This window comes from Megascapheus bottae, chromosome 23, assembly GCF_031878675.1.
Source record: "Megascapheus bottae isolate mThoBot1 chromosome 23, mThoBot2.hap1, whole genome shotgun sequence".
Taxonomy (NCBI): domain Eukaryota; kingdom Metazoa; phylum Chordata; class Mammalia; order Rodentia; family Geomyidae; genus Megascapheus; species Megascapheus bottae.
The window spans coordinates 25,056,027-25,074,493 of NC_143531.1; the positions used below are offsets into that span (position 1 = coordinate 25,056,027).

Genomic DNA, 18,467 nt, shown 5'->3' on the forward strand with positions numbered 1-18,467 from the left:
CTTTGAGTTGTCATCTCTAAATATATTCACGGCTGTGGTCTTGGCCAAGAGACTCTGAGACATCTTGTGTAACCATGAGCAAATTTTGGTACAATCATGTCAGAAATGTCTTGTACATTATTAACAAAGAGTGGTAAAATCCTCGTATCAAAGACAAAGATGTAAAGTAAGTTACTTCAATTTGGGGAATTACCAGGGAATGACTAAAGTTTGGAAAAGGGTGCTTGTTTTTTAAGTCAGGCTAAGGAAATTTTTCTCCACTTTTACTCACTCAACTTCTCGTGTGCTCCCATAACCCAGCCAAATGATCATGTGTGCTTCTACACACTGTGAATGAATTTGTCATTCTTATTTGATGGGAGAATAGCGATAAACTTGGGGAAGTCCGTACTGGCTCAGGCTAAATGCTTTCATTGACTCGATCTCATTGTCAAAGTCACGTGCATTGATTGGTAGGGATTTTTTGATCAACTGGACAAACTCCTCTCAAGTTAGAAGGAAGACAGGGAAGGCGTATGTCTGCCAGCCTGCTGCCTGCGACGCATTCTCAGGCCTTTGCAAGCAGCTGGGTTCCTGCATAACGGCCTCTGCTTGTGCCATTGAATTCAGACTTATGCAGGTCCGCTGCTGGCTAGCATGGGGTACATCTGTATGGGGGTAAGCAGCCTGGACGCATTCAGATTTGTTAATTTAATGGGATTGGAAAGATTTCTAAAAGAAGAAATTTTAAATCTCTACTGTGGAAAGTAAAAGTAAATGTTGCCTTTTGTTCACGTGTTTATGTTGTGGGTATGTGGTATGTGTATGAAATAGAGATGTCAGATCTAGATTGGTAAATTTCCAATCTGTTCTAGCTTTTTATCTAAAGATAATATTGGTTAAGAACAAGAGATACACGGAGGATTGTGGTTCAAAGTCAGCTTGGGCAGAGAAGTTCATGAAACTCCATGTCCAAAACAACCTGCAAAAAGCTGAGCTGGCAGCATGGCTCAGGTGGTGAAGCACCAGTCTAGTAAGGAAATCAAGTAAGCACAAGGTCCTGAGTTCAAATTTCAGTGCTGGCAACAAACTAAATTGGTTGAAACTCACAAAGTTCATCTTATGATCTGATGGCAGAAATTGGCAAGTCACTGGGCTAGCCAGCGAGAACCCCCCCTTTCCACCAGGGATCTTGGCCTCTGGTGCCCCCTATCTGTGGCAGCCACTTTGCTTCTCCCTGCGCAGACCTCAGCTCCCATCACTCCTGAGCCAGCCCTGCCGCACTAAGACCACAGGAAACAAAGCAGAGGCGTCAGGCCTTCCACAGATGTCTGCTTCTATGGTGCTTTAAACCTGAGCAGAAACTCAGAGATTCCATGGTGTTTTCCATGAGAGTGAATCACATTGGAGAACAATTGCATCTCAGAGTCTTAACAGTAATGAAAAAGTGAACTTATGTGGGAGGCAAAGATAGCGGACATTTTCAACCTTCTGCCTTCAGCCATTTACTGACTCGGGGCCTCTGTCCCTGGAGCTGGCCTCTGGTTGTGCTTCTCCTTAGCGACAGGTGACTTTGCCAGGGCAGAGCCAGGACAGATGGTCTAGTATGTTGCCTTGGTCTTCCCTTTCTTCTTCTTCGCCAAAATGATCTCTTGCCGTGAATAGCACATCCTCCTCTCCTCACCCTTCCCCGGTGTGACAGGTTACCGTGCTCAGATTGGAATCTTAGATTCTTGTGAGTCTATGAATGATAGATTGCAGCCATCAACTAAGCTTTTAAAAGCATATTATGAAAGTGAAGAGAAGACATGTCTTGGGTTCCACCCACTCCAGAAACCAGCAGAGAGAGAATTCTCTCAATTAAAACATAATGCAATTTCCATCCCCCCCATGGGACATTACTTCTGCTATGTTGACACAAATGAACAACAAATTGATTGGCTTCCCACGCCCTGACAATCATTAATTATGCCAGAGTGCAGGGATCCGAAAGAAATGCAGGTTGACGGCACTCCTCACCTGGCTCTCCGGACAGGTGACAGACCTGATGCAGCTTTCCGCAGGAAACTTCTTTCCGACTGTCTCTAATAGGAAAAACGTCTCTTGGATATTATCTGGGTTAAATTAGCTGATACTTTGGAACACAGCAGACCTTTCCTTCATTAAAATAATATCAAAGTGGCAGAACTTGGCAAAGGCTAATGCTCATGAATGTTCTAGTATCTGAAAAAGATCCTTGGTATCTGAGCATCCTTCAGCGTGGCTCTAGCAGCATATAAATGCAAAAGGACATCAGATGGGGAAGTAACTGCAGTTGGGAAAGGGTCAGATTTTCTCTTTTAATTTAGATAAAAGAATCCTACTCACATACTAAAATAGAATTGTTGTGTTGGTTGTTGGGTTGTTTTTTTTTTTTACATACCCAATCATTTTTATCTTACTCTTGAATAGAGAAAGTTGGGTTAATAGTAGTTAAATGTGCCTAGAATTATGCCTATGACTTCATCTAAAAAGCTCAATGGACAATTTTTCTTCACCCTCCTCTTCCTCCTCCTTCTGCCAGTCGTGGGGCTTGAATTCAGTACCTGGGCACTGTCTTGGGCTATCTCACGTTAGAGCTCTACCACTTGAGCCACAGCCCCACTTCTGGCTTTTTCTGTGTATGTGGTACCGAGGAATTAAACCCAGGGCTTCGTGCATGGTAGCCAAGCACTCTACCACTAGGCCAACCTCCTGGCCCCTCAATGAACTTCTTAATTTAAAAAAAAAAAAGAAAGAATTCATACTTCTTGCCCCTAACCACGGGGCACCACAATGTCAGAAAGTACATTATAAACTTACCTGGCTGTGTCATACTAGAATTAATTTAATCAATTATTTATTTTGTCAGTCGTGGGGCTTAAATTCTGGGCCTGGGTGCTGTCCCTGAGCTCTTCAGCTCAAGGCTAGCACTACCATTTGAGCCACAGTGCCATTTTTGATTTTCTGGTGTTTTATTGGAGATAAGAGTCTCACAGACTTATGTTCGCAGGCTGGCTTTGAACCACCATCCTCAGATCTCAGCCTCGGTTTACAGGCGTGAGCCACCCGTGCCCAACTCCTACTAGAATTAAAAATAGTCACCGTCCCTGCTTTCTCAAATCTGTGAACTTACGATGCCGTCAATGGATAGTTCTCAGCTAAGAGTGGGTTTTTCCACCATAGAACATTTGGCAATGAGCAGTGTTATTTTTAATCATCTTCACTTGGGAGCAGATACTACTGGCATCTTGTAAGTCAAAACTGAGAATGCAATCAAACAACCCAAAGCCAGGCATGATAGTTCATGCCTGTACTCCCAGCTACCCAAGAGGCTGAGGCAAAAGAGTGGCAAGTTTGAGGCCAGCCGGGACAGCAGCACAAAGGCAATCTCAAAATAAAACGAAGTAAGGATTGGTGGTGTAGCTCAGTGGCGGGACACTTGGGTTGAACTCTGAAAGGCCCAGAGCAAAGATCTAAATGTCTAAAATGTCAAAGGTGCTGAGGTTGAAAAAGCCAGCAGTGAGAGTACATTAAAATAAAGTAGATATGATATACTAATGAGATCCATAAACATGTTCTTGGGGAAAATATATTCTTAGATTTCTGATCCGTGAGTGATTATTGGATCGCCTTAGGTACATTTGTGCTTGTTTTATTAAAAGCAGCCTGGTAGTTAATGGTATTGTTTTTTTTTGATGATGACCTAAAAGCAAGAATCAAACATGAGAGTCTTGCTTGTGAATCGTCATTAAAATCCCAGGGAATCCCAAGGGTAAGTGTTGGAGGACAGGGATCTGTGCTTTCTAAACTCACTGGCTGAGTGGACCCCACCTGAGAAAATTGTGGTAGCTATTAGTTAACGATGAAGAGCCATTGCAGGGGCTTAGGTAAGGCACAAGTTTATTTCTCTTTTATTTGGCAGTCATCATGCAAAAAAGTCCTCCCAATATAAAATATAGGACAATGATTCTGAATCCACTTAATCTCAAATTTAATGAGACAGAGTAATGGTGACCTATTACAACATACCCTATGATTTCTATAAGCAGAAAATGACAATAAAAAGTATACCAAGGCCTGGCACCGGTGACTCACTCCTGTAATCCTAGCTACTCAGGAGGCTGCAATCTGAGGATTGCAGTTCAGAGCCAGCCTGGGGCACAGAAGTCTATGAGACTCTTATGTCCACTTAAGCACCAGAAAACCAGCAGTGATGCCCACTGATCTTGCTCTGATCTTTCACCGTTTTGGTGGAACCTACACTTTGGCGCAGTGAAGACTGAAGATCCTAAATGTACTGATGTATTTAAAAAAGCCATCTGAAAATCCGCCATTTAGCTCATGGTGACCCAGTTTCTTGGGTGTCATCCTGGGTTCTGTTGTGGTGGACGTTGCTGATTTCATTAGCAGTGGATTCAGCTCTGTGAATGGAGCCTTAACTGATCACCAGATTTTTTCCATCAGCCTTTATGCTTATTGGCTGTGAGTGTGCTTTATAAGTGAGAGACGTGGACATGTTTAAAGTTTGACCTGACATCATTTCCTGCACGACTAGAATGTGACCACATTTTCAGCTCAGGAGACCTCGGGGGTGAATTCTTGTGAGGAGGGAAAAAAAAAAGCAGCTATGTGCTGTTGAGACAAGAATGTGGAGGTGTTCCAAATCCAAGAATTTTTGTAAGTTCCCATATTATTAATATTAATGCAAAATTTAAAAAAAACCTTTGCTCATGCAACTTGAAGGTTACAAATGTGCATGTGCCAGAAGTGAGAAATAGCAGAAAACAGGATTCTCATGGCGACATCTGTTCTGCACTAGAGTATGTGTTCCATCATGCAGTGTACAACTGAAAAGGCTGGTTAGTTATGCAATGCTTTTGGTATGTGTCGAGGCTGAGGACATGAGCAGGAAATGGGGGCTGAGGTGAAAGAGGAACAGAGCTAGAACTGACCCCCACCCCCCGCCTGGTGCTCCCACCGTAACCACGAGCAGGCAGTCCACTCAGCCACACCGTAAATCACCCGCATCCTCCATGCACCAGGAGAGGATCTCACTGTTTTCTAGTGTCCCCTCGTCCGCAGAAAGTGAAGTCTCCAAAACAGAAAAGTGTCAAACGTCACCATCCATGTTAGCATCAGTGACTTTGGGTTCTGGAGAAGTGGAAATGGCGCAAACCCTAGGACCCTTAGCCTCGGTGGTGCGGTTGTTTATGTTTACCTTATAGTACTTAGTTCCCGCATCAGTGCGCATTTTCTCTTTTACCTATAACAGGTGAGATTTTAATCAAGTCATCAAGTATGTAGTGTTTTATGTCTAGGAACTCTATAAAGAAAGGACAGGAAAAAGATGCTTTCAAAGGTGTGTAAGAAACACACACACAAACATATGCACACACATGTGCACCCTGCAGAGAGGCATGGCACATGACTAGAACATTGCATTTTCACCCTGGAGAAAGGAAATCAAGCAATATTTCCATGTCTATTGTTTGATCTTTCTGTAGTTTGATTTGTGATTTAAAGAAAAGAAACAATTGCGTTGAATTTTTATATTCATTTAATTTGATTTCCCTTTCCATTTGAAAATGGAAAGGAAATGTCTTTCTAAAAATCACATTTTCCAAAAGAGAATTGTACTCATTACTTGATTTATGAAATGGTAACCCCTCTGTACAACACCTTAATAATAATGACAAAATTGTATTTTTCAGATGTATATTTCCCCTCCTTTGAAGGAGAAATACATTATTATCTACTACTTTAAAATATGCCAGGCTGTTGGATATTTATATTTCTGGTGTGAGCCAAAATAATCCATTTTCACTCTTTCCCGATTCTGAAATGGTGAAATAGAAGTGGCTAAAATTTTCATTTATTTGTTTCTGTATTGATAATGGCAATAGCCTAACTTTGTTATGCAGGTCCAAACCTGCTCGGACCTTCCTAACGAGATGTCTGGAGGAGATGGAGTTTACCTCACTCCTTTCATATGGCGGGGTCATTCGTATTGAAAGCACATGATGGAGTCAAGGCCATGAGATGCTCTCAGGGGAAAGTCTCAGCCACCCATTTGTCCAACTTCTCCCCACTTTTTTTTTTGCCAGTCCTGGGCTTGGGCACAGGGCCTGAGCACTGTCCCTGGATTTTCTCAAGGCTAGAGCTCTACCACTTGAGCCACACAACACCACTTCTGGCTTTTTGCTATGTATGTGGTATCGAGGAATCGAACCCGGGTCTTCGTGCATGCTAGGCAAGCACTCTACCACTAGGCCGAACTCCCGGCCCCCCACTTTTGACTCTGTGCTACTTGACAAGCTTTAAGGAATTACCTTTAAAAGATTTTTTGTTCTGAAGTCTGTATAGACTTTTTTTATGTCTGAGGTAAGGTGATGAGGTACACTGGCACCTGCCACCCAGGAAAGACAAATTAAACACATGACATCGGCTTTTCAGCACCAAGTCCAGCTGAGATCCCTCGCCTAGGTGAAGCTCAAGGCCAGGAGGTAATAGCCATTCTTCCTTCCTGTGTCACAGAGATTAAAGGTCTTTCCCTGGGGAGATGCCACACTCACAGGCATGTCCAGAGATACGGACAGCCTGAGAGATGCTGCAGAGCGCATGTTCTTCCAGTTCCCAGCCTGGGATCAAATCCCAGCTCAACATCTTACCAGTTGTGTGAGAGCAGGTTGACTCCTGAATCATTTACTTTCTCCATCTGTAGATGAGACTAATCATGAGACGAACCATAATGTGGTGCATGAGAGTTAAATGCAATCATACAGGAAAATCCCTTAGCATAGTACCCAGATGAGTACCAAATTGGTTAAGTCAGTCTGATCTTCCATCTGTATAATTCCTGTTTCAACTACACCTAAATCCATAGCTTTCCCTCTCATTAAGAAAAGCATATGGATATTGAGATTGCAGAGAATTCAGCAGATAGCCTATGTTATTTATGTAAAAAGGCCAAGTGTTTGACAAGCATGTTATTTATTAGTATTGGTAATAAATTACCAGTGGTGTCAAGAATTCACATGGCTTCTTAGAAAAATATGAACAGTCTCTTCCCTCTTGTCTTAGCTAGCAGGGTGTTCTGGTTCAAATGGCTCTGTTTTCATAGACATCATAGATTAAAATCTCCATCCCTAAAATAATAGGATTGGAAGAAGCAATTTTTGAGAGTGAGCTCTCATATAAAATTAGAGCCCTTACAAAAGAATTCCAAAAGAGACCCCTTGATTCTTTTGCCAAGTGAGAAGATGCCTGTCTACCTAAACAAGGAGCTCTTCTCACCAGACACAGAATTTGTGGTGCTTGTTAGGGCTTCTAACATCTACAGAACTATAAGCAATGAGTACCTTTATTTGACACCATTCTGTTCTCCGAGGGATTGAAGACCCAGTGTATGTACCAGTCCTGTGTCTTATGCTCCCTACCCGGGGACAGGGGTGGGAATGGAGGAATAATTAGAGAAACCAACTAACAAGCTCAGCTATAGGAAAACATGTAATTCTGCTTAATCAAATAAGTACTAAGTACATCTGAGAAAAAATAAAACCCCCGAGGTCAGAACAAAAGCAGGAGTTACTGTTTCTCCCCCAATTCAGTAGGTTAGAGGCAGGGAGAAAAGAATGCTCAAGAATATTGCAGCATGTAAAAGCTGATCAGCTTTGGAGAAATATAGAGATCTTAAAGGAATGCTCATTACGATCAGTCTTATCCATAAGAAAAGAAGAGTAGAATGACTGGAAATGCCAAAGGATCCAGTCTCCACGAGAACTGCAAGACCTCTGTAGGCTTACTTAGATAGTATTTGGGGACTGTGGCATGAATTCTAAACAGAAACCATAAATATTTTTAAAATGTGCTTTGTAGGTGTGATATGTAACATTTTAGCAAATTAACATTGAAGTGTTGGTACTGTACAAGGAATTTCAGAAAAATGAATTTTCAGTCTTTAGATTTTATTTGTTCATAGCTGAAATCAAACTCAAAGTGGCTTTCTACCAAGCTTCCTGCCCTTCCCTCTTCAGCTCAGATATGCTAATTTTTTAACCATAGTGTTCTGTTGTTCCCTTTTTACAAGTTTTTTTTTTCTTTTCCTCATGTAGTCAGTACTTTTAGCATGGAGTTCAACAATAAGAAAGGGGAAAAAAAGAAGAAGAAATTGTCTTATTTACCAAAACCATTGTAATGTCCTTAAGATGTTTTTTGTATGTCTCCCTACTTTATAGTAAACTGTAGAAGAGTAGTTTGGGATTTGACATATAGTGTGGTCTTGAATGCTGGGTATGCTGGGTATTTTTCATCTCTGGAAAGGATTGACCCCTATTGTGTCTTAGTCTGAGGCAAAAGATGAGCTAGCTTGAAAAAATATATGTAATTAAAATTTGCTTAATCAGAGCTTAGATTTCTTAAACATGCATGCTAGTCAACTTTCTGTTACTATAACAAATACCCAAGAAACTCAGTTTATGGAGAGAAAAGGTTTATTTGAATCACAGTTTTTGGTAACCCAGGTCATGGTTGTGTGAACCTATTATTTTTAGCTGGGGTGTGCGTAGGAGGGCTGACAGCCCCTTGTGATAGGAGCATGTGACAGTACAAAGCTATGGGGCTTCATACCAGGCACTTTCAGAGGGAAGAGGTTGGATTGTCCCCCAACCCCCAGGAAGCTCTTGGGAAATTTTATGATTATAGAAATCAGGCCTGATTTTTATATTTTTAATGATTTTGTGATGATTTTGCTATCATGAATTAAAAAAAAAAAAGTAGGCAAGTTCAAGAGACCAAATCAGGAGTGTTGAAAGTTTGAGGCAAGCCTAGGTTATATCCGAGCCCTTTTCTCAAATAGGAGGAAGAGGAAGGAAGGAAGGAAAGACAGAAGAAAAGAGGAAAAGTTGACCCAGTAAAATAGCACCTGGTTCTTCTCCAGCTTGACAGATAAGAGTCAGCCATGAACACTTGTTCATTAAGGCCAGTTTGCCTGGCACGGAGCAGACGCTGCCACCCAGCTTTCCTGAGATGATCCCGCAGGGCCGCCGCGGTGCTGAGAGCCGCTTGCACAGAGTCCTGTTTGTTGTAAACTTTGACACTGACTTGCGGTTTGGAGGAGTTCGAATGAGTCCATGGTCGGTCCAGGCTCCCCCAGCTTCCAGCCAGGTTCCCTGGGACCAACACCCAAGCTGTCCGCGTCCACCTCCTTACTACGTCTGAGAGAGCAGGGAACACAGCGGTAGCCCAGGTTCTTTGCACCTCACTGGATGCAGGATGGAGACTTGGTTACCATGGAAACTGCTCTCAGCCCTGTGCGTGTTGTGGGGCACATGGGGCAGGGGAGGTCTGTGCTTTATGTTTTATTTTCTCCATGGGAAGAGGAATGTGTTTGCGTGAAGATGCCTGAGTCTCATGCCTGTTCTGATGGAGAGTTTGGTGGCTCTCCCTTCCCGACTTCACCAGATGGAGTCCTCTCCTGGACCATTTTGGAGACAGGCTTGATCATTTATCTCCCCAGAACCTGGGCAAAAAAGTCCAAAAGTAGTAACACAAAAGTATACTTTGCTAAATTTGCTAAATATTAAAATTTGAAATGAGACCAAAGATGATCAAAGCTATGGGCTCTTTTATGCCTGTCAGTGTCCACCCAGTGTTTTTAATCTGTCACCTATTAACTCCGCCCAAATCATAAACTATCACTAAATTCTAGCTTAGCAGTTCATCTTGACCAGCAAAAATACCTCTCCGTTTGAGAGAATATCTGAAATGACCCTTAAGGAGCAATTGGTTGCGCTGAGAGCTGCTGAGAGATGGACATGTGGGGTCGGGGGGGCTGTGGGGCAGGCCCTGCACACCACCTCTGCTTCCCTGTGCAGGGTCCCCCCCCCACTAAACGAAATGGTGGGACAGCCCCCCCCCCCCGGCCCTGCCGTCTGCATTAGACCTTCATGCAACAAGATGGACCTGAGCTGAAATTTTAAGAGATTGACAAGTTACCCTGCATTGAAATGACCCTCAGCAATGTTTTAAAGAATTATTGAAGAACCAGAATGCCAATAAGTGCCAGAGGGGCCTGACTTTTCCCTAGCGCCTCTCCGCAGAGGGGAGCAGAAGGGATGAGGTTTCTAGAAAATTCCATGATCTGCATGGAAAATGACCTGATAAGGTTTCAGTCTAAACATGTAGGGCTACAGAAGGTTTTAGAATTTCACTGGAGTCGCACCTCAAAGCTTTCCCACCTTGATGGTGATAGAGAATGGATCCAGATACCACCTGTCACCAGGGAGACCTGTGACCCAGAGCATCTTCCCCGGTGTGGCATCTGTGGACCAGCACAGTTATTTTTCAGTTAAGGTCGTATTTTGACTCATCTATTGCTCACAGTGTTTACAAAATGAAGCTTCTTTTCTCAGCAGTTTTCTTGCCAAAGCTAGGTTGGGAGGTAGTACTTCACAGGAGCCAGTACCTTAGTCCCTATGTTCAATGCCCAGTTCAGAGAAAGAGGGAGAGGGAGAGGGAGACATGGAGAGGGGAGGGGGAGGGGAGAGGAGAGGGAGGAAGCATGGTCCAGTACTTTCCCTCACCCTCTAAGAGTGAAGAGAATTGTGCTCTCTATGATGCTTCAGCTTCTCGAGTACATGACTAACACTTGAAAGAATTATTAAGAGACTTCTTCATTTTTAATTGTGCCTACTTGTTGGGTCTGTGACCCAATTAACTCATTCTTCTGAATGTATTAGAAGACCCTGTACCCTCTTAACCTCTCCTTATAATTATTACTCTCACCCTCTTTGGGAGCACTGTGTTGATTACATATTAAAAGGAACTACTTTATAACACCCTCTGGATGCTCTGTGGCTGCAGTGTCCACTGCCTGGCCAGAGTCAGGTCATAGAAGAGTGGTTCTTTTCTTCAGAAGGCCTACCTGCCTCCCCTCCCCTTCACCCTCCTTCCTCCCCACTGCTCCACCCTTGGCTTTTGCAGATTTTAGTCACACCTTCCTGCTTTAATACAACCGGTTCTTCTCCCTTAAGGCACAAAGAACTGCGTTTTAACAAACACAGAGCAATCAATAAATGTGTTTTATCAGTGTTGGGATTGTTGGCAGGTGCCTCACTGCAAACATTACTGGAATTGCACCACCATTCCCTTTCTGCACTTTCCAAATGTACAGTTGTATTTGTTTCTTCTTTCCTCAGATTAGGCTGTCTGGCAAGTCTTCATTCAGGTGAGAATTGATCCAGTTGGCTCATCCAGATACTGGGGGGCCCTCGCCTGGGAAGTTAGCTGTGGTCAGATGGTGTGCATGTAAGGTCTTCTGCTGATACTGTCTCTGACCAGTGTACCTGCTTGGGTCTTCAGGGAAGTTCTTCCACCAGTTACTTGTTGCCATGTGGCATTTGATTCTAGACTAGAACTGGGCTTTACAAAGATTCACAAGAATTTACTGCTGTAAAGGACGAGATGAGAAGTCAAACTGACGTTCAAATACGGCTCCTCATGGAACTGTCCCCTCGACTCTTTTTGGCACCCTGCCTGTCACCTATTTCCTAACATCACTGTGACAGGGAGGGTCACATAATCCATTACAGTTCATTGGAAAAGAGGTATGGGTCAGATCATCCTAGAAATGACTGTGAGAAAATAAAAGTATTCTAAGATGATAGATAATGTGTAGTCGCGTCCACTTACATGGTTCAAGGCTGTGAATCATGTGCAGGTACCCCACAGCACTCCCCGTTGTTGTTGTCGTCGTCGTTTACAACTGTGGTGAGACTTCTTGGGAAGTTCTAGTTGTACTCTCTTGCATTAGAAAGTTTTATGTGGAGCAGAGGCAGTGGACATTCGCGAATCTGCTCAGTGTAAGTTCTTGGTGAAGGATTCTGTACAATATGGAACAGAGCAAAAAAAAGACTAGAGAAAAGGACTTCGTTTCAATGCCTTGATTTAGAATACTTCATTTTCTCTCTGTAGGACAAATCTAGACTTAGAAAAAAATTAACATGCAACTCAACCATTTTCCCCGTAGCAAGTGTGAATTCTATGCTCACCCAGTGTGAGCTGTGGCCCGGTGGCTGCAGTGATGGAAGAGGGTATTCGGCTAGAGCGGGAATCCTTTTGTCTCCTCAGCATTCACCAAGGATCTTAAGAGAAAGGACACGAAAGAAGGTGGACAGCAGCCGCATCCAGGCCGGGAGCCTCTGCTGCACACTTCGTGGGGCCAGATAACGTGGGTCCACGACTCATTGGTTCTTGACAGTGCTCTGTTCTTTTCACCCAGAAACAGAGAAGATAGTGCTGGAGGCTGGAAATGGATTGCCGTCCTGGAAGTTCAACGACCAGCTTTTTCCCTGTGACGTGTGTGGGAAAGTGTTTGGCCGACAGCAGACGTTGTCCCGACACCTCTCACTGCACACAGGTGAGTCAGGGCCGCAGCTGCTCTGCCCTCGGCCTCCATCACTAACCTCTGCGCTGACGGGAAGTGGGGTTTCTCTGAGGGAATGGCTACAGGACAGGATGGAAACTTGCCATACTTGGCCTGGGTAAATAAGGCCCCGGAAAAGGCTGTTCTGTCTGTGCTGAACGGGTTTGTTGAGGTTGAGTGGGAAAAGAGTAACATATTTTAGACAGATTGGAGTAAAAATCGTGACTTCTATCAAGAATGGATTGAGTTCATCTTCAAGCCTTCAGGGAACTGCCTGCATCCATGGCTCTGTGCTTTTCATATGCGGGCATGTGCACAGGCAGCTTTTGCCTTTAGTTTATGAACGTACAGTGGTTGATTCTGAGAGTTAGAGGAATAACAAGGCAATCAAGTGAATAAGCAGTAATACAAAGGAATGAGTACTGACACTGACATAATTACTAAAAATGAGGCAAGACCCGGTGAGGTGGAGATGAAACCAGTGCTAAGCATAAAGCAAGAAAAAGTATGTCCAGGGAATATCAGCCATCACTCAGTGTGTGGAGCTCCTGGATCCAATCCCCAACACCCAGCAGAGGAAATGATAAGATTGAGTATTTCAGTTACCATCTTGAAAATCTGACTTTCAAACACCTGACTATATCTTATAGGAAACAAACAGACAAATAAATGAATAAATAAATAAAATAACCAAGGCTGCTGAGTATGGCAGTATATGCCTGTAATGCAGCATTCAGAAGCCTGAAGCAGAAGGATCACAACTTTAAGGCCAGTCTGAGCTATAATTGCCTGCCCTCTCTTCTCTCCCCTGCCTTCCACCCACAAACATAAGGTAACTAAAAATTCAAAGTAAAAGTTTTGTAAAGGAAGCAATACTATGGCAAAACTCATTATGATCTTTTATCCTTTTGTATTTTTCATCTTAAATTCCATGAAAGATAAAATTTAGTCATATACTTAGCTACAAAGAAAACTATTTTTAAAACTGGAAGTTTTATAGGCCACATTCTCTGAGCATAGGTAAGTGAAATTTAAAATAACTGAGGATCAATAAAATACCTGTTTAATTGTACCAATTAAAAAAAGAAGGAAATCAAATTCAAACATCAGACATCTAGAAGGAATGAAAAGAGCAGTTCAAGCCTGCAACTAAAACAGACAGCTGTAGCTCTGGTCGGAGGGGAAAAAAAATTGAGACTTAAACATTTAATTAGAAGAGGAGAGACAGAAACAAACGGAACGTGGCACTCCTCTTAAGGAGTTAGTAAAACAACAAAATCTAGAACAGCAGCACGTAAAAGAACACTAAAATCCCGTGAGCCCCGTTAGGAAAGGTACTGAGACTGATGGTGCATGCCTGTGATTCTGAGCTACTCAGGATCAAAGCCAGCCTAGACAGAAAAGTTCTAGAGACTCCATCTCCAAATAACCATCAGAATGCAAAATTGGAGATGTAGCACCAACGGTGCCCAAGAAAGTTGAGCAAGAGCTTTAGGCTCTGAGTTCAGGTTCCAGCACTAACCCAAGGATGGAGTGAGGGAGCAGAAAGACAGAAGGAAAATCAATCCAATACATTCACGGTAGGAACGAAAAAGGCAAAGGAAGGCTGATATCAATCCAGATGACACTAAATTATCAGAAAATAAGGACACCTCTTGGTGTGAAAAAAGAAAAAGCAGGCAGGTTACATGACAAGTCATTTCAGAGAGAAAAGTCGAACTTGAATAAATGAGTTACCAAAGGGAAATTTGTAAAGAATATTTTCAAATGATGGAGCAAAGCAGGAAGCCCCCAGTTCACTTAAAGATAGAACGTTAACATAAGAATCAAGACCCTCGTGTACGCCGGGCGCCTGTGGCTCCTGCCTGGAATCCTAATACTCAGGAGACTAAGACTTGGAGGACTGCAGTTCAAATCCAGCTCAAACAGCAACTCCTGTCTCCAGTGAGTCAGCAAAAGTGGCAGACTGGAGGTATGGCTCAAGTAATAAAGCACCAACCATGAGCAAGAAAACTGAGCAGACATGAGACTGATTCCACTGTGCCTGCGCTGTAAGCCGCCTTCTCGGCCCCTCCACTCAGTAGGTGCTGGAGAACGCCTGTAATGACAGCAGCACCCTGGGTTTTGTTGTAGAAACTTTTTTTTTTACTCTGTTCTTCTCTGTGAAGTAAATCTGGCCAGTATTTTTATAACCCAAGCCCAGAAATACCAGGTAGCATGAGAGACAGAAAGTGAAATGATTCTGTGCTGTTTCTGCTGCCTTCATCGGTGTGTTAAAAGGAAGGCTGCTCCTCCTCCGATAATTTACTTGATTACTCAAATGAATTCAAAGCGCCGCTCTGGAAATGATCCGGAAAACGTTAGTCAGTTTTATGAGTGAATTTCCATTAAGAAATTAATTGAAATTTTTTATTTTATTTATGCAAGATGAAAATTTCCAATTAGATTATTTTATACAAGTCATTTTTCCCCTTTAATTTCATTAGTTTTTATTTCTTCACTGACCCAGGACTGGAGCTTAGGGAAAGTGATTGCACTTCTTACTCCAGTCATTTCTTCTCCTTCCTGATTCACCCACAGTAGACATGTAGGGCACAGGAACACACACACACACACACACACACACACACGCACACACATAGATGCACACATAGCCAGGCCCATAAACATACATACATGAATATATATATATATATACATACACATGTACTTGCATGCACACATGAAAACATAGACATGAATATGGATGCACACATGTATCTGTGCATACACATGTGTAAACAGATGTGTGCGTGCATACATACGCTTGCACACAGTAGTCCCGGCTCTCTGCCAAGCCTTGCCTCCTGAACTTTGCTCTGGGAAGGCTCATTTTATGTTTGGAAGCACTCGTACAGGAGCACAGACCCCCTCGGTAGACCTGGAGCTGCCGGCCCGGAGTGACCTCACCCTCACCTGCAGGGCCTTGAGCCACGCTCCCTTGCTGTGGTGAGACCATCCCCCACCAGGGCTGACATTTCTATTTTCTTGAGTTTCCTTTTTTCTTAAGTTTACTTTTTTAAAAAGTATCTAAGACAGGCACCGTGGCTCACGCTTGTCATCCTAGCTACTCAGGAGGCTGAGATCTGAGGATCGCAGTTCAAAGCCAGCCTGGGCACTAAAGACCCTGAGACTCTTATCTCCAAAGACCCTTATCTCCAATTAACCACTAAAAGTAGGGCTGTAGCTCAAGGGGTAGGGTGGTAGCCTTGAGCTGAAGAGCTCAGGGACAGCACCCAGAACCGGAGTCCAAGCCCCACGACTGCATTTTGATCGACGCCACTCTTTCACCCCCCTCACCCACCCCTCCCACCTGCCCCTTCCTCACAGCTCCTAATTACGTAGAATGTGCACTGAATTCCCCCCATCTTCACTTTATTCCTCTTCCCACCCCACCCCTTTCAGAAATCAAGAAAAGAAAAACACAGATTAAACCTTGCCGGGAAACGAGCACTTCTTTTATTTTTACTTTTGAGAGCAATGTGGGTGTTGTTTTTGTTTTTGTTTTTCCTGTTCCCTCTCCCCTAGAGGAAAGAAAATACAAATGTCACTTGTGCCCCTATGCTGCTAAGTGCCGTGCGAACCTGAACCAGCACCTGACAGTCCACTCAGTGAAGCTGGTCAGTACCGACGCCGAGGACATCGTCAGCGCCGTCACCTCTGAAGGCGGAGATGGGAAGAAGCACCCGTATTATTACAGGTGAGTAGAGCGGGGGCCGTGTCCTCGTGTGGACGCCCCTTCTCCTCAGCTGTGGGCACGTCGCACACAGCCTCTTCTCAGTCCTTGCTGGCTTTTGCTCCTGGCTGAGATTGAACCCTGTACCTACACCAGCTCAGCCTTGGTTCCAGTGTCTGGGGTAGAGAAATTAAAGGGAAAATGGCCATGGAGGCCCCGTTGTGCAGTTGAGCTCCGGGGAGCATCTGAACTCTGGGTTAGTTAGCTGGTTGGTTAGTGTAGCTCCTACCTTTGTAAATGAGCACCAAGAATTGTGGGAGAAGGAAGCCAGGCACCCCTGTCTCACACCTGTAATCCTAGCTATTCAGGAGGCCGAGATCTGAGGATCATGGTTCGAAACCAGCCTGGGGTGGGAAAAGTTCATGGAATTCTTATCTCTGATTTTTGTTTTTAATCCAGAAGTGGAGCTGTGGGTCAAGGGTTAGAGCCTCAGCCTTGAGTGTAAAAGGCAAGGGACAGCACTCAGGCCCTGAGTACTGACAGACACACACACACAAAAAAAGTGTAAGGAAAGCAAAACCTGGAAACGCGTGGAAAGAGCTCAGAAGGCCTTGCCCACTGCTCCTAGGTTGCTTTGAACTGTAAATCAGAGTTTGCATTTTCATCCTTTACTTCATATTCAGCCTATAATCAGTATTTATTTTGATCACTTGAAGGCCCCAAGTTCCAGGTTCTGCCAGATCTTAGCGATAGAGACATTGGTAGATAATTGCTTTTCCAAGGTGTCTGGGTGTGGGAGTTGTTACAGACCGTGCTACCTCTGTGTGGCATGGCCCAGGGCCGCCTCTGCGATTTCCAGAGGCAGAGGAAGACATTCCAGAGTGGACCACTGGACCAGCACTAAGTACTTGGCAGTGCTCCGTCCTCTCTGCCCAGAGGAATCAGGCTCTGTGCAGCATCTGGAATGTGTAGTTTTTAATTAACTTTATGATGATTAGCATCATCGCAGCATGTATGGAATTGCTGCATTCCGCTGGCACCTAATCTGTTTGGCAAGGCAACCACTGCAGTGGGCACTCCACCGTCGCCCTGGGGTGGAGAGGGAATGAAACGCACGTGAAAGCCCAGGTTTTCCTGGTTGTGGCACAGTCCACATGTGAGTCTCACTCTCCTCCCGCTCCCTCCCTCCCCTTTGCCTCCCTTTGCACAGCTGTCACGTCTGTGGATTTGAGACGGAGCTCAATGTCCAGTTTGTCAGCCACATGTCGCTGCACGTGGACAAGGAGCAGTGGATGTTCTCCATCTGCTGCACGGCCTGCGAGTTCGTCACCATGGAGGAAGCGGAGATCAAGGCTCACATTGGCACCAAACACACAGGTGACCCCCGTTCTGTACCTGATGGACATTTTCTCTCGGTCCTGAGGCTTTGACTCAGGGCTTTGGGTTTGCAAGGCAGGTTGTCCGCCTCTGTAGGCTGTATCTCCAACCCCTTCTGCATCGGCTCTTTTGCATTGCCTGAGGTAAGGCCTCACTCTATGCCTGGTCTGTTGGGCCTGTGATCCTCTTGTACTTCCCCTGTAACTGAGATACCAGGCCTGTGCCCCGACTCCCAGACTTTAGCTGAGACAGCATCCTGAAAACTTTCTGTCCAGACTGGTCTCAAACCACAACTCTGCTTCCAGAGTAGCTTCGATTACAGGCTAGGACCACTGCACCAAACCTTCTCCAAAGCTGCATCATAGGGTGCCAACCACTTGGCAAAAGCATCCTCTCTACAATCAGACCTTGCTATGTCCTCCATAGAAGGGAGAGCTGACCCTGAGCACATGACCCGGAGCCTCCTGTTCAGGAGTCTCAGGACTGCCACCTGGCTTTGCCCAGCTTCACTGACCTGTTGAGAGAATGGCTGAGCTACAGGTGTAGTCCTCCCCTGCCTTCTTTGCTCCCCAGCGTGTAGAGTCATCCCTAACTTCTTTCTCTGCCTTGGGCTTGTGTCTTTGAGGTGAATGCTATAGTGACCACACGTGGAGAAATAGAGGCTAGTGAGAGGTGGTCAGAGCGAGCAGAACGTGGTAGATTTTGTTTCAAGGCCTGCTCACTGCTCAGATAGCCCCACAAAATGCATGGCCAGAGCCTTGAACCTTTCTGCTGAGCTTTGCTGGGCTCTTGCACAGCTGATTCGGCAGGCTCCATCTCCTTGTCTGGCACCTGTGGTCCTGGTGCTGTCAGTGGAGCATGGCAGCTCTGTCCAGAGGCAGGAAGAAGAAGAGCCGGAACTGGCCACCGCTGGCCTGTCACTGGAGTCTCCTGCCATCCTGGTTGACATCTTCT

The 18,467-nt window shown here is 44.5% G+C and overlaps 1 protein-coding gene across 5 annotated transcripts in view; it reads left to right on the forward strand.

The window, feature by feature from the left end:
• Znf827 (zinc finger protein 827) overlaps positions 1-18,467 on the forward strand; it is a 140,828-nt gene that overhangs the window by 107,742 nt on the left and 14,619 nt on the right. For all 5 annotated transcript variants that reach the window (XM_090356880.1, XM_090356883.1, XM_090356881.1 and 2 more), the window contains exons 9-11: positions 12,278-12,415; positions 15,989-16,160; positions 17,347-17,513. In XM_090356880.1, the coding sequence (XP_090213006.1) occupies positions 12,278-12,415; positions 15,989-16,160; positions 17,347-17,513 (477 nt within the window). The remainder of the gene's footprint in view (positions 1-12,277; positions 12,416-15,988; positions 16,161-17,346; positions 17,514-18,467) is intronic.